The sequence below is a fragment of the Colias philodice genome, chromosome 3, assembly GCF_061535455.1.
Source record: "Colias philodice isolate Cphi_HAF_F1 chromosome 3, ilColPhil1 Martin Lab GWU primary, whole genome shotgun sequence".
NCBI lineage: Eukaryota > Metazoa > Arthropoda > Insecta > Lepidoptera > Pieridae > Colias > Colias philodice.
The window spans coordinates 517,664-533,108 of NC_143088.1; the positions used below are offsets into that span (position 1 = coordinate 517,664).

Genomic DNA, 15,445 nt, shown 5'->3' on the forward strand with positions numbered 1-15,445 from the left:
TCCCTATGTCCCTATATGTATGCTTAAATCTTTAAAACTACGCAACGGATTTTGATACGTTTTTTTATGGATAGAGTTGTCCAAGAGGAAGGTTTTAGTATATAATTTATTAGACTTAAGGTTAAGACAATGCGGGCGAAGTCGCGGGCGGAAAGCTAGTATTTACTATATAATCGTAAAGATACAAATATGTATATATATTTATTTTATTTCTAACAATTCGTTACAAAAAAATCGAGCATCAACCAAACCACCTAATACTCTAAGAATAGAAAAATTACAAGCTTCAATTACACATTGACGTAAATAACTTTCCATGAATTATATTTCCACAGGTGTTTATTGTTCGAGGGTGCAATGACTGGAATCATACAGCAAACCTTTCATGAACTCTAAACAATACACGTTATACATTACTCGTTTTGTTAACCGCACGCCTCAAAATTGTGAACATAACCAGCGATGTATAGCGTCTTAATAAATAGTGTAATGTTTATACAATGCTGGCTTTAAACGTCAACGTTTTTATATCTGTTTTAGATAATTGCTAATAATCCACATTGTTTTTGTACGAACGATGGATAACATAACTCGTATTTGACGAGAAAATTGCATATAATATGCAAGTAAATTACGATAAAATATATAACATTATTAAGTTAATAACAGCGTATTGTTTTGTTTTAGTCTGTGGTTTTAGTATTATTTTACTTGACGTTTGATTACTAAAAATAAAGACGTTTCAGACGTTTCACAAATATTTGTGATATTATGTTTATTTTTTTTTATTCAAAAATAATGAGACAATAAATTATAGATATAAAAGCTAGTATTTTACACATATACATACATTTTAGTATCGAATTACATTATTCATAAGAAATAAAGTAATTTATACAATATGTAAAATGTAACTACAAATTGAAAATTTAAATTAAATACACAGAATTGAATTACACATCTACCTACGATGAAAACCAAAGATGAAAACTATATAAATACCTACCTACATCTACATTTTAAACTGAAAATGGGACAAAAAGTTCTGTTCCTATTTAAATAGTAATACAAGAAATTCATCCTACGCTACTTGATACTGTTCAACTCTTGTCCTACTAATATTAAAAATGCGTTTATACGGATTTTTTTTGCTCTTTCACGTAGTCAAGAGAAGAGAACAAATTTAGCGAAAAAATTGATACATTTTGAACTGCAATCAAATTTCTTATTCCGGGCGAAAAAAGCCGCATGCAACAATAAAATCAATCAATATAACATTTCATGTTTCGATTTTCGAAACCAACATACTTAGGCTTATTTTACTAGCAGCTAGTTCTAAGTCGTAAAGATAAACGTAATTAAAACATTTTATTATTTCTCTCGGTATATTATGTGCGTACAAATGTTTGCCAAATATCCGCGTTTGACCAGTCAAAGACCTCCGCGTGACCCCTTAATGCACATGTACACGTTAAAAATAATACAGGTACATCGGATATCTTACAAAAAATAAAATGCCATACGTTACAAACATACCTACATAGAACATACCTACTTAGTCTTAGGAATTTAAATCATTTAAGAGACGAAATGCACTTGCGATTATTCCGTGTGGTTCTGCGCTAGAATCCACTTACCGGACAAATGATAAAAATCGGCACTAGACGGTAAAATTAACGACGTTTATTCGAAAAACAGGTTCGAACGTAATCCCAGCTAATTGTCGCGGAGCTACGTAACGATAAATCTATACAACTCTCGCGTAGGTAGGTACCAGGCGAGCATGAGTCGCATGCGGTTCGCGAATTACTTTCACTCGACTATCCCCGCGGGCGGTGACCGCGCGCGGGGTCGTCGGCCGGCGAGCGCGGGAAACGCCGCCATCATGCCATTCAGAAAAGCGCGCCATGTTTACACAGATGCGCGCCGAAACGCGTTCGTTGCATCACTTCCGCTTGCGTTCCGTTTTAACTTGTTACGCGTACGTAACACGTGCCGATACGATTTTTGATGACACCACTACTTCTATCTTCTATACGTGTCGCCGCGACGATAGAGATTCTATGTTAACAGAATACACGCCGTGTTATGTAATCGATAGATCATATAATAAAAAACTTAATAACTTTCTGATTTTAATGACACTTATCTATCGAAAGTGTGATATGCAGCTGTAAATATATACATCAAAAGTAAAACGATTTGTTCCTAGCCTTAGATTTTCCTAAGCAATTCTGTAGGCATTTTCTATCTAGACCACATAGGTGTCAACGACCGATGCTCCGGGGTGCGAGCGTCCCAGTCCAATGAAAAGCGGTTATGCAACATCGCGAAAGTCTAGCGAAGCAATCTACGATGCAATTTATGTGGCTGCGATAGACGAAGCGCAGTAATGAAAGTTAGATTGATGACTGGGAAATTTTTGTGAACACTTATGAGTTACGACAGCTGGGCATAACAAACTTGCATTGGACGAACGTTCGTGAAATATAACGTTTAGAAATTATATCAAAATATAATACTTGAATTGAGTTACAATTTATTTTGTATGCACATCGATCTAGTATGAACAGAATAAGTTAAATACAGTAAAACCTTATGAGACACTACGTTCCATTTCACAATCATCGAAAGTAGGAATAAACTGTCATCATAAACAACGTCAAATCATGCCGTTCCGTGATTGAACACAATCAGGTATATACATTATCTCACCAACGCAAAACGTTATTTTGCGAACTGTATCACGTCGCTAATTAAACAATGATCGTATCTAAGTACAAACCAGTTCAAATTAGGTCTGAATTGCACAAAGATTCCTTAGCTGTACAGTTGTATACCAGCTGCATACAGCCAGTCACTTTCGCGCGCCATTTTTGTCAAATTGGCGGGAAAATAATACGAAATGACACGCGATCGCATGCGCGCCCTATATAGAAATCGACGATTAAAATATTTTACGATAAACGTAATAGCTTAACAGTGAAAGCTATTCTATTGTTGGCAAAAACGTGAAACCGAGATCAGACCGGTTTTATGTTGGATTAAATTATTTATCTTCCAATTGTGTTTAAGAATTAGATATAATATCCTACCATCTACCTCTATCTTCTATATATTAAGTAAATTAATAAATTTTACGATTTTCTGATATTTATTCCTGAAATATGTGTTTTAAAGGCAAAATTATTTAGACAATGTAAAAGCACTACATTCAAAAAATTCACGCTAAAATCAATCCAAAAATGAAAAACAAATACCTCTTCCAAATAACGTAAATCTGAAATCCTAAAACCACACATTGAAATCTCTTTTGGAAGTCACTAGAAAAAAACAATAGAGGAGCAAGGTTGCGGGCAGCGGGTCACGGGCTATGCAAATGTTACAGTTGACACGTAGAGCAGGGTCGATTTATTCTTGGATAGGGATTATTTACTTGGCTCAATCTTCTATGAAGATGGCCGACTGTATTCCTTTGCAGTAAATAAGACAGTTAAGAAGGGCTACTGGGTTTGGTTGAACGCGCTTATCTCAGAAACTACGGGTCTGATTTGAAAAATTCATTCAGTGTTATACATGCCCATTTATAGGGGAAGGCTATAGGCTATATATCATTACTTTAAGACCAATAGGGGCAACGCAAAATGGGTATAACCGGGGGGGCACAGATAGCTATATAAGAAAATGACATATTTATTTATGTTGCGTAATTCATTGAATTAAATATATACAAAATAATGCGACATAATATCAAGGTCAGCAGGTTTGTGGACGAATTCGCAAAACCAGGCCATTACATGACGAATGTCACGACATGTATCATAAATTTACATGTCTCCAATATTATTTGAAGTTTACCTCTTTACGCTAATTCCTGTTATAATTTATTATTATACGTATTTGGAAAGGAAATTCAAGACTTAAGACGATACACAAAAAAAAATCCACTGCTTGGCGGGCGGAGTCTAATAGCTCGCTATCGCGAACGCGGGTGTGCGCGAAATCATTCTTGCAAACTCGCCGCGCTGCCGCTGGCCGACTCGGGACAAACATGTATGGAGTCGTCATACAGTTATAATATTGTTATACATTTATTCAATTGTTGATTTATTGGTTTTATTTTCTTGCTTATAAACAAATAATCTTCTTTCCAACAACTACTTAGACATTATTAATAATTATTATTATTTCGTAATGTTTACTTTATTACAAAATAATACAGGTTATAAATAATCTTTAAAATAACAAAAAATATTGTTACTCTGAAAAAATCATTAACGCGGACTACTGAATTGATTTAGATAGAATTTGATGCTGACGTAGATATTACATCATGCCCAGAAATGAAAGGTACTATTTCTGAAAGAAGTTATAAACCCTAATTCTTCTCAGTCAAAGTCAAGAGTGGAAGATATCACTAATACAGTAAAACTGATGCGAAACTGGATGTTAATTTGTATATTTTTTTGTTAGTTGTTACTTAATCACGTCAAGACTACATTACCAATTTTGATAAAATATAGCTAATTGCCTGGATTTACACATAGGATACTTTTTATCCGAACTGAACACTTCTGTGGGATAAAACAGGATTCACGATATAACCTAATTCCAAGCGGGCAAAGCCGCGGTCGGAATGATATTTTTTTAAATAGAAAAATTGTTTAAAAAAAACACAAAATATATTGACGCATGTATTTATTTTTTGCACTCTATTATAATTGTAATTATTCATTACAAATAATCAAAATAAAATAGCCAGAACAAAGTTAGGCCCTGGTAGGGTAGGTAGGCAGGTACAGCAATGTGAGACGAACACTGGCTTATTTATACCAATAATAATGTTTTATAAACATTAAATTAAGTTTACAACAAAAATACATAATATTAGCTAATGTGAAAACGAATCAACCAATCATCCCACAACAATGAAATGTGCACACAAATATTCATCCAAATCGGTTCATGTGATTAGGAGGAAGGACTGCAGCGCCATCTTCCGGGCCCAATTGTGTTTCCAGATCACCCAGGAACTCAATTTAATATACTTACACAAAATTTTTCGAAATTAAAACTCACATTACTATGTAAATATGAATATAAACCTGTTTTAGTACTAAGCAATTTCCTGCACAGGTGTAGTAAGTATAAATGAAATAAATATCAACATCAAATTCTTTATACAACATACTTATCTACCACCTACTAAGAAATGTAATTCTTGAAATTTTTTCGTATTTTTTTTAAATATAATACTACTCCAATGAGCTCCTGTTCCATATCACGTCCGCCATACTTCCACTAAGTTCACCATGATTTTTTATTTCTTTGCACTTTGTTGCTTTTTGCTAAAAATGGAATCATGCGATAAAACCAGTAGAACGTTGATAACATACATTTTTGACTGAATAAAGGTACTTACGAAGGAGTGGGTTCACATTGTGAACAATCAGTGGGTTTATTTTCCTTCTGGATTCCGGATTTCTGAAAAGATTATCTATGCTATAAATGAAAAAAATCTTACACATTCGTTATGTACTTAAAACAGGGGTACATATCAAACATCGTCTATAATACAATTATCATCAAATTTAAAATAAAACCAACTTCTTCATTAATTTGTTCCAATTGTAAGCATTCTTTTTTCTCCAACGTTTATGTTTCTTCTTCTTATTTTCTTTATTGTCCCCATTTGTCTCATTTTGTCTTATCGTGTTGTCACCCTTTTTTACGATTGCGCGAGCGACACAAGTTCCCCGTGTGACGGCCGTAGCGGGAATGACTCGTGCAGCGATCGGGGTAGGAAGGTACAGGGCGGCTCTCGCTATATTGGCTGGTCGCGCGCTAATTTCAAGTATTTCTTGTTTATTTCAAAACCATCGCATATTTCAAAATTCTAAATCGGTAGACGTATAGGTTGTATATTTTATAGTTAATATCCAAAAAGTCGTAACTTTACGTTTGTTATTTTGAAGATGCCAGAGATTATAAAAAAATAACAATGAGAACTTTGTATTTTTTTTCTATCGAGAAAATATCATGGAATCATGTTTCTAAAACGGTAGACGTATTGTGTTACTATTGAACTTTCTTGTCAAGAATTTTCATCACGACAACTTTAATAATATAAAAATTACGAAGGTTTGAAAAGGGCCGTAAATGTTAGAAAAATTAATTCATCACCTTAACGGATTTGAAAAACGATTTGTTCATTTTATTATTAATCCTAAAGGCTAAAGTTTCCTATAGACAACATTGAATTGAGTAGTAGATAATAATTTTTGATGGGATTAATTCAAATATTTATAATGCAACTTCTTATCCACGGAAGGTTTTCTCCTTCAAAAGGAAAAGTTTTGAAACATTCAGTACTCCTTTATGTCGAAGAGTCATGTTACATAGCCTACCTCGATAAAAGAATTACTCCACGACTATAAAAATATTCTAAACAGCTAATCAGTTCCGAGTTTAAAAACTCTTTAGCTTTTTGGGTCAAAAGATGCGAGAGAGAGAAGGAGTTCGAATCCCACCTGAAGATTGAATTTTAACTATCCTTTTTTTAAATTCCCAAAGCATTTGAATTAACGCTAAATATAAATTTCTTTAGCTTTTTTATATCAGTACATATTAGTATAGACATAAGCAGATCCACCACTCAGGTGGATCGAGTGTCACGTCCCGAGTTCTTAAATAAAAACTCAAGAGCGGGGTGAACGTACGTGAGTCACAAGACTCACAACAAGAGCCTATGGTAGGGTTGCCACCACGAAAAAATAATTCTTCGTTATTGCAAAAATTATGGCAAAATATGTAGAATTGACTCACAAAATGAACATTAGAAAATACGCTACGAGAATTGCCTATAGAGGTGTCATTTATAGATTACTAGGTTTCCGCCCGCGGCTTCGCCCGCGCAGTCAAAGAAAAACCCGCACAGTTCTCGTGGGATTTTCGGGATTGCGTCATTTTCCCGGGATAAAAAGTAGCCTATGTCCTTTCTCGGGTATCAAAATATCTCCATATCAAATTTTATGAAAATTGGTTCATTAGTTTAGGCGTGATTGAGTATCAGGCAGACAGACAGAGTTACTTTCGCATTTATAATATTAGTATGGATTTTTAGAGATTATAATTGTTTTTGTTTAGTTATTTGTATTATAAAGCGTACGAATGAAAACATAATATAGTTTTGGTGCATCAGCAATCAGCATATTTGTAGAAAGTTATTATTTTATATGCAAAATTGCAATAAATTCGACGACTTTGGTGTTAAACCTGTATTCAATGTTTTGTTTCAATATACCGTTAAATTTAACTCATAGTATAAATTTATATAAATAAATAAATACAAACTTGGCACAGCCCTATTTTTCGCAACCCTACACTACACTGACCTATCCCGCGTGACCTCTGTCCACGTGGGAGTCGTAACGTACGGTATTCATAACTATGTAACTGTTTCAAATGATGCATAACAATAGTTTTTTCAAAACTTATATGGTCATACTAGCTATGCCCCGCGGTTTTACCCGCTGTGCTCCGATCCTGGTGGTCTTAGCGTGATGATATATAGCCTATAGCCTTCCTCGATAAATGGGCTATCTAACACTGAAAGCATTTTTCAAATCGGACCAGTAGTTCCTGAGATTAGCGCGTTCAAATAAACCTTTTAGCCTTATTATATTATTATGGTCATATCGCAATTTGCAAAACATAGTACATATAAACTCTTTATCACTTAATTTTATGCGAAAATATAGTTATAGCTCAAAACATAGTTTAAACTTTCAACCCTTACTACACATGGAGTTAATCCAAGTTGTAAACGTTTATGCTATTAATTTTACAAGAAAATAATACACTTATACATAGGTTTCGAAATAGTGGTATCAATTAAAAATTATAATTTACAATTTGTTCAAGTCTTGAATTTCTTCAATTATATAAATGTCAAGTTTTATAAAATTAAAATGAAATACAAGCTAGTCATTAAATGTGGTATGTATATAGTGACTCGTTTTTAAGACCTGTAGTCAGAGGGTTTGCTTTTATTGTAGTCACACAAAGATGTTGTACAAGAGGGCAAGGAAGCAAAGCTTAAGTAAACTTATTATCAGTAATCATGTCAAAAAATGTATTAATATTTGTAATGTTCTTTACGGTTGGCCGCAGCATCGCCCAAATGATGAAAAAATACTTTTATTGTATAAATTTTCAACCATATTTATCCTCTCGGGGATTAATAAATAAATATTATCAAAACAATTTCTTAGTAGCTATCTGCCTAGAAAAAAAGCCCAATTACAATTTAATTTAAGCTGTGCGTTGAGTTAGTCAGTTATTTTGGTGACGTTTAATGAGGTATGTAGTTTTGTTCCAACAAAAAGTACATAGATAGATAACTGATCTTTGATGGCGCTCCACAAGCAAAGCCAAGGGTACATATATAACTATCTTTATGAAGCTGTGTAACGAGTGTGTAATATATTTCATTGTTTTACTTCAAACAATAAGTATAAATATTAGGCATTCAGAAATTCTAGAATTAGTTGCTACTTACCGATGGCTTAACGGTGAATGGTATTTTAAAAGTTTTTTTGTTGTTTACATTACAAAAATATCACAATTATTTTTCTATTAATCACTGCAAATTTATGTAAATCTGTTATATAATAATCAAAGCATTGTAAGGTGGTTTTATTCTTAAAATAAACAACATAACCTCAAAAAGAATTACCTTTGTACTGCGCGAAACGCTGCTTATTCTTTTCTTCAAGTAACTGCTGTTCCTCTAACTTCTTCCTCTTTTTCTCTTCTTCCCTCTGTTTCACAAGTTCACCGTGACCAACAGGAGCAATATTAGGGTTTTTCATAGCTGCTTCGTACTGCTGTATATTTTCATATACCGGAGCATCCTCTACTGGAATTTTCGCTTCGCTCGAATAAAGTACTTTCATCGGATCAAATTTTGAACATGTAGCTTCCAATTCCGATTCTGGGGATGATTCTTTAGACATTTTTAAAGTTTTTAAAACTAAATTTGTAAACAAATTCACAGTGCAAATCCAAAATAAAAACATATGAAATGTCATAAAATTGACATTGACATTTGGCAAACTCGTTCAGAAGTGCTTTTACGTTCCGTTATAGTCGTGTGTTATCGAAAACATTTCATATTCTCAATATTCGTTTTTCTTTTATAAATATATTGTATAAATGTGCATTTTTTACTTTTTAATAAATGTTTTTTAAATTTTATAACCCAGAATGTGTTATGTCATTGAATTGTTCTGTGCAAAATAATAAAATTAATTGATTGATATAAATTTATAAACAATTCAGTAACAACTAACAACTTACAAACGGATCTCAAATACTTTTTTAAATAAAATAAAACAAGTTTGCTTACAATTTCCACATTGCGATCATAATAATCTTGCAATAGAATACTGAAGGTTCTTCCTTACTCTTTAATAGTTTTAATTGCAATGAGTAATTTTATATTAAACTATTTTATTTATTTTATTAATCACCGACAAAATTTAAATTAGCTTCCACTACTCACTAGTAGATGGCGCTGAATTTGGACAAGGCCAATAATATGTTTATAATTTATGTAACAAAAATAAGTTATTTGTACTTAAATGAAGTTTATATTTATTGATTATGCAGTTCATCGAGATACAACTCATTGCCAATGTTGCGATAATGCGCAAGGTCTTCATAGCAATATGCAGTAGGAAGTAAACCATTCAAGGTTGGCGTCAGTTAAATAAATAATATGAAACTTATACAATATAAATCAATTAAATTTATCTCCAGTAAAAAATAATTAATTAATTATGTACGTTATAAATTACTATACTTCTGTAAAATGGCTGTAATTTCATTACATAAAGTTATGTAACGCTGGTTGCGCATGCGTGGTGGTCGTTGTCATGACAACCGCATGATAATATGACCGACGAGTCAACGCTCTGTTCACGCCACCTCAGATTATATCTAATTCACTTTCCACAAGCTCAAGTAATAAGCGAACGTTAATTAAATGGAAAGATGCTAATACGTTACAGAATTATTTGCTTTTCAATTTCTATTTTACCTACAATAGTCTATAAATAATATGACATGTTGCAATACATGAGACAACTTTTCTATTGCATAAATGCAGCACTGAAAATGGTCAGAAAATTAGGAAAAGTATTAGAAGACATTTTAAAAGCTTAAAGCAATGCTTAAAAACTATTGAAAACTTATATATTTTTTTAACGACACATCTAAAGCTAATAAATAGGTACGATATGCTTTTATGCTGTAAGGCGTAGATACCTACTAAGAATTATTATACATACACATATTATATTAGATGAACGAAAAACATTACGAACCGGTCATAACATAACATACGTAATAAAGAAAGTGTCAAAAGTTCGGAAAATAAGAGTAGTTTTTACTAACGCATAGCTACAATTAAAGTGAGAGGCTACTGCATTGTTTATTTTTTCTATGACTTATTGTGTATTCTATATTTTTACTCACTTAGATGCTTCCGCGCATTGTCAGTCGCACATGGAGTGATAGTTAGACATTTTCTTTCCACGAATAATAATTAAGACTGTATATAGTTAGACTTTGTTAGTATGTACTTAAATCTCACTGTTTAATATGTATTGAATATTTGTTTCGAATATATTCGTAAGAAAAAAAGAAAAACAGAAGAAAACATTCAGTCTGCCTATTTGTCTTTAATGAAATCATACATTTCACTTGAAAAATTGATTTTCCCAATAGATACAAGTTAGATTGTATACTTTTACTCCAATTTTCACGATTTTATGATTATTAATTCGTATATGACGACATCTAGTGTTGAGAACCCAAACTCATTCACATTAATCCGAGTCAGAAAAAAAAATGAAATATTCAAGTTAATGTTTAAGTTGAATGTTTATTTACCACTGTAACGACCTGAACGTACCTACTAGAATAAAATTACTGTCATAATACTTACATCATCACAAAACACTGGCTTACTTTATTTTCTCTCGATATCGAAACATTAAGTTACAAATCAATCCAAACGAAATAAACTTGAAGTGTGATTTTCTTAATTACCTATATATTTTATTAGAAATTAAGTAATACAATATTTAATAGAATCTATCTTTTTCCAGAGCGGCGTGTGCGCACAAAGGTGGGCTGTGGCGCGCCGCATCTATGCCGCATCGACGCAGGTTCGACATACACCGGGACGTCGCCAGGTGAACTCACTGCCTTTTATTGTACCTAAAATGTATAATTACACTTTATAAAACAGAGCCATCTATTGTTGAATAGATGTCACTTTTTGTTTGCTGATTTTGCTTTGAAAATACGCTTAGATTTAATTTTATTGTTATAATTAATGTTTTATTAGTATTAGTGAAATATATTAAGTTCAAATTACTTTATTTGCAGCAATTACATTCAATAAATTTCAATATTAGGTGATATAATATGTGTTATACCTAGTTTTGTTTATATTTGATTTGAATTAATACTTTGGCACGAATTCCTCTACACACTGGTTCATGTTGAAATGCGTGAGAGCCTACTCTTATAATTTTCCCAGGTCGCTGTTGAAGAGGAGTGGTTTGAGGGGCGTGAGGTAACCTGGCCGGAAGATCATCATCACCGACATGTGTTCCCCCCAAACGAGTACCTAAGCTAAACTTTACAACGAATAATGTACGGTCCGTCCAACATACTGCCAAACATTTTGAACGAATTTATAAGTGATTGTACATTTTTAGTTAATAATTAATAGTGCGTAGAACGTGATAGTGTGGTGTTCAGTGACAGCGCCATCTGGCGTTTCTTGTGTGTGACAACGTGGCGGGGACGCATGCGCCGTCGGGGCCGGCGCTGGCGATGCCATTTATTGAAGACGAGTGGTGGTCAGCGGAGAATGAGGGCAGAATGGTCGACCTGTCTAATTGCCTTCAGGTGAATATTATATTATTAAGATTTATTTCGTACAGTGACATCTGTTAGCAGATAGCGTAAAGAAATCTTGTTTGATAAGTTTTCATTAAAAACTATGATACAAATATTTGTTTCAATTGATCACAAGGGATCTTGTATCTTAATGTTTGATCTCGTTTGTAAATATCTTCGTTCTAATACCTATTAGCAAAGAAGTTATTAACTATATCGGTTCGATCTGATCGTGGATTCTGTGCCCACTACCATGTAAAAAAATTTTTTTAGATGAACATTGTATTTACATAAAATGTAGGTATACAGTGTTAACAATAATTGAACTTGTGTTACAATTAAATTTCAATACAATTATACAGTCACGAAGTGTATCAATTCACAAAAATTGCTTGAAAGTTATCCAACCGTCCTAATACCATAACTTTAGACTACTCGATACTAGATGGCGTTGCAATAAAAATTATTTTATCCAACAACATCTCTCGATTCCAGGACGCGGTAGCAAACGGGCAAACTGCAACTCAGATGCAATTACAGATGGCGAGCTCACTTGGGGAGCTGTCTCAAGCTGAGCTGTCAAACTTTGTCGGTGGCCTCACCCTGGAGGCCGACTCCTCTGAAGCCGCGGACCCTGATGACATTTTGAAGCAACTAGGGGAAACTGCCTTTGACAATTTTGATACGTTTTTTACGGATTTGACCAATGCAACCGCTTCCGCTGTGCCACCTATTGAGATTAAGGTATTTATTATTTATTGAAATTTTTACTATTTTCAAGTTACTTGATGATTCTTCTAGACGATACAATCTGATTCAGTAGTATCTAATTAAATTAAAACTGAATACTATGCATAAGCAAATTAATTTTAACACTATAAACTATAAATAAAGCCGCAATTTTAACAATATAATTTAAACATTCCAGCAAGAAGAGAACAACAACATATCGCCAGCGTCCGGGAGCCAATTACAAGGCTCGTATTATCAACAGAGCAACCAGCTCTTGCCAAACAATGGACAACAAAGATTACAACAATTATTAAGATCGGGAACAAGCGCTATCAGCAGCGCTGTGACGAATACAATAAATAATGGGAGATATAACATAGCGTCCGCGAACCCGCTGCTCGCTGAGAAGCTGGCAGCGACATCTAGCGGCATAAAGCAGGAACCGGGAACGTTGAGCTCGGATTATAATGGGACGAGTATGAACTATGGGAGCGCCTCGCCGATGCAGCGGGTGCCGAGCGGGAAGCCGCAGGTGCATGATGCTGGTGGAGGTAAAGGTAAGTTTATTTTATTTAAAGTAGGGACATAGTAAATTTAACAAGCAAAATGAATTCGCGCAATAGAATCGGCTTAAATTAGTTTATTAAGGTTTTAGTTGTATTATTCTCATTTTCATGAAATACTCCGTTATCCGTAGCGTTATATCAAGTTACAGAAAATTTTTAAATTTTTAAATTACATATTAGTTTAATAGACATCTAGTGTCAAATAGAAAAACTAAAACAACATTGAAACTGCTATTCTTGCAATTTTAATTATTTCCTCACCAATCTACTAGATGGCGCTGTTATAAAACAAATGGTTCTCAAAAAATCTGTAGATGTCACTCTCAATGAACAGAGATGCAATAGTGCATGATCGTTGGAACTTGGAACCAGATAATGCAGTTTTCTCTTTGCACATAATCCACTTTCAATTTCCGCTAGAGGAAGTGTTCGCGATTTTCCTTTCGCGATTCCCCGCTTTTACCTCATTTGTGCTTCGCCATTGGCTATGTGAAAGTTTTATTACTTTATTTAGTCTAGGAAATCTTGTATTTATCGAAATTTAATGATACTTAAGTTATAAGTGGGTTTTTGCATTAAGGTTATGATTGATAATTAATTTTGTTATGGGCTATGGCGGTAGCAGCATCAAATGAACATTATTTTTAGGATTGTGGTAGGTTCAGTTACCTATCTAGTTACTGTGACTAGTTACTGACTTCTGTAAAATTAAATCAGGAGTTAAATTAATGTAGATATTAATATAGGTATCCTAGGACTATGCCAGAACCCAAATATAGATTGTTTTAATACCTAATTATTATCAAAATAAAGGAAAAGACTAAGCATTAAGTAAATAATTAACAATCATAAATTAAATTAGATCGTCTTTATAATAATTTACCTTGGACCCATACACGTTACCTACCATAAAATTATTTTACAATATCTCCATACTTCTCTACGTTTTTTTTTTTTTTTTTTGTGTGGTGTCTCTCAATGTTAGCCAGAAGGGCTTCTACATTTTAACGCGGACGCGGGGGTGAACTGAAGGTTCACCCTGGTAGCGACATGCACAAGGGCGTCCCCCCTTGACGGGGACCACGAACCTCGGCTTGAGCTGTCGCTTGAGTGGAGGAGGCCAGAAGGGCCCTAATCGGACGGGACTTCTCTACGCAAGTTGACAATATATATTCGAAATTTTCCGGTATTTTCTCCACAACAAATAATGCGAGTTAAATCTATGGTACAATATAAGATGGCGCCTGGCCGGAAGAGAAAGCCCTGACTTTCCCTTCTCTATATCTAGCTCAATCTAGATTCTGTTATACCTAGGTTTATTGTTGATTTATTAGGTTGTTTCATTTCTTGCTTTTATAGCCTTGAACCAATTTTGTTGTGATGGGACAATAATTTTTATAGACATTTCAAATAGACCCCTTTTTTATCGAATGTTTTATACATAAGTATTTAATAAATAATCCATATTACTATACTTAATATTATAAATGCGAAAGTAACTCTGTCTGTCTGTCTGTTACTCAATCACGCCTAAACTACTGAACCAATTTACATGAAATTTGGTATGGAGATATTTTGATACCCGAGAAAGGACATAGGCTACTTTTTATCCCGGGAAACTGATGCAATCCCGGAAATCCCACGGGAACGGGAACTATGCGGGTTTTTCTTTGACAGCGCGGGCGAAGTCGCGGGCGGAAACCTAGTACCTATATATTATCCATTTTGTAATATCTATAATGATAAGGTAAACTACATAAAACCCATATTTACTTTTGTGCAAAAATCAAAGGGATGCAATAAAAACTAACTACCAATTAGGTAATTAAAACCATACACTGGAAATGCTGCGTCTTTCCAAACTATACAAGGCCAGTACGCAACGGTGTGAAACTAATCACGTATAGTTTGGAAATAACTTTTTTACAAAGTTCTTCCAATCTATACAACAGCAGTACGCAAATACTCGCGTATACTTTGTAGTGAAGTAAGTAAGAATAGCGCTCCAAAGTATACAGCGCCAGTACGCATGTGGACTATCGTGTATGTTTCGGAGTAAGCGTGGCGTCTTTCCATTGCTCGCGTTTATATTATTGTATTGTTGTTTTGAAATCTATTATTAAAATGCATGTGTATTGTGTATACATATTTACACAATAAACATTAAATAT

General features: G+C 33.8%; 2 protein-coding genes across 7 annotated transcripts in view; one reads left to right on the top strand and one right to left on the bottom strand.

The window, feature by feature from the left end:
• Positions 1-9,081, bottom strand: part of Lsm11 (U6 snRNA-associated Sm-like protein LSm11) — a 35,643-nt gene extending 26,562 nt beyond the window's left edge. The window contains exon 1 of the mRNA XM_089712029.1: positions 8,738-9,081. Within this exon, the coding sequence (XP_089568155.1) occupies positions 8,738-9,080 (343 nt within the window). The 5' untranslated portion in view covers position 9,081. The remainder of the gene's footprint in view (positions 1-8,737) is intronic.
• Eip74EF (Ecdysone-induced protein E74) overlaps positions 1-15,445 on the top strand; it is a 163,984-nt gene that overhangs the window by 58,176 nt on the left and 90,363 nt on the right. For 2 of the 6 annotated variants that reach the window (XM_089711976.1, XM_089711984.1), the window contains 4 exons: positions 11,175-11,293; positions 11,612-11,985; positions 12,472-12,720; positions 12,905-13,265. In XM_089711976.1, the coding sequence (XP_089568102.1) occupies positions 11,911-11,985; positions 12,472-12,720; positions 12,905-13,265 (685 nt within the window). In that variant the 5' untranslated portion in view covers positions 11,175-11,293; positions 11,612-11,910. The remainder of the gene's footprint in view (positions 1-11,174; positions 11,294-11,611; positions 11,986-12,471; positions 12,721-12,904; positions 13,266-15,445) is intronic. The other 4 variants (XM_089711968.1, XM_089711983.1, XM_089711989.1 and 1 more) reach the window with 3 other exon arrangements.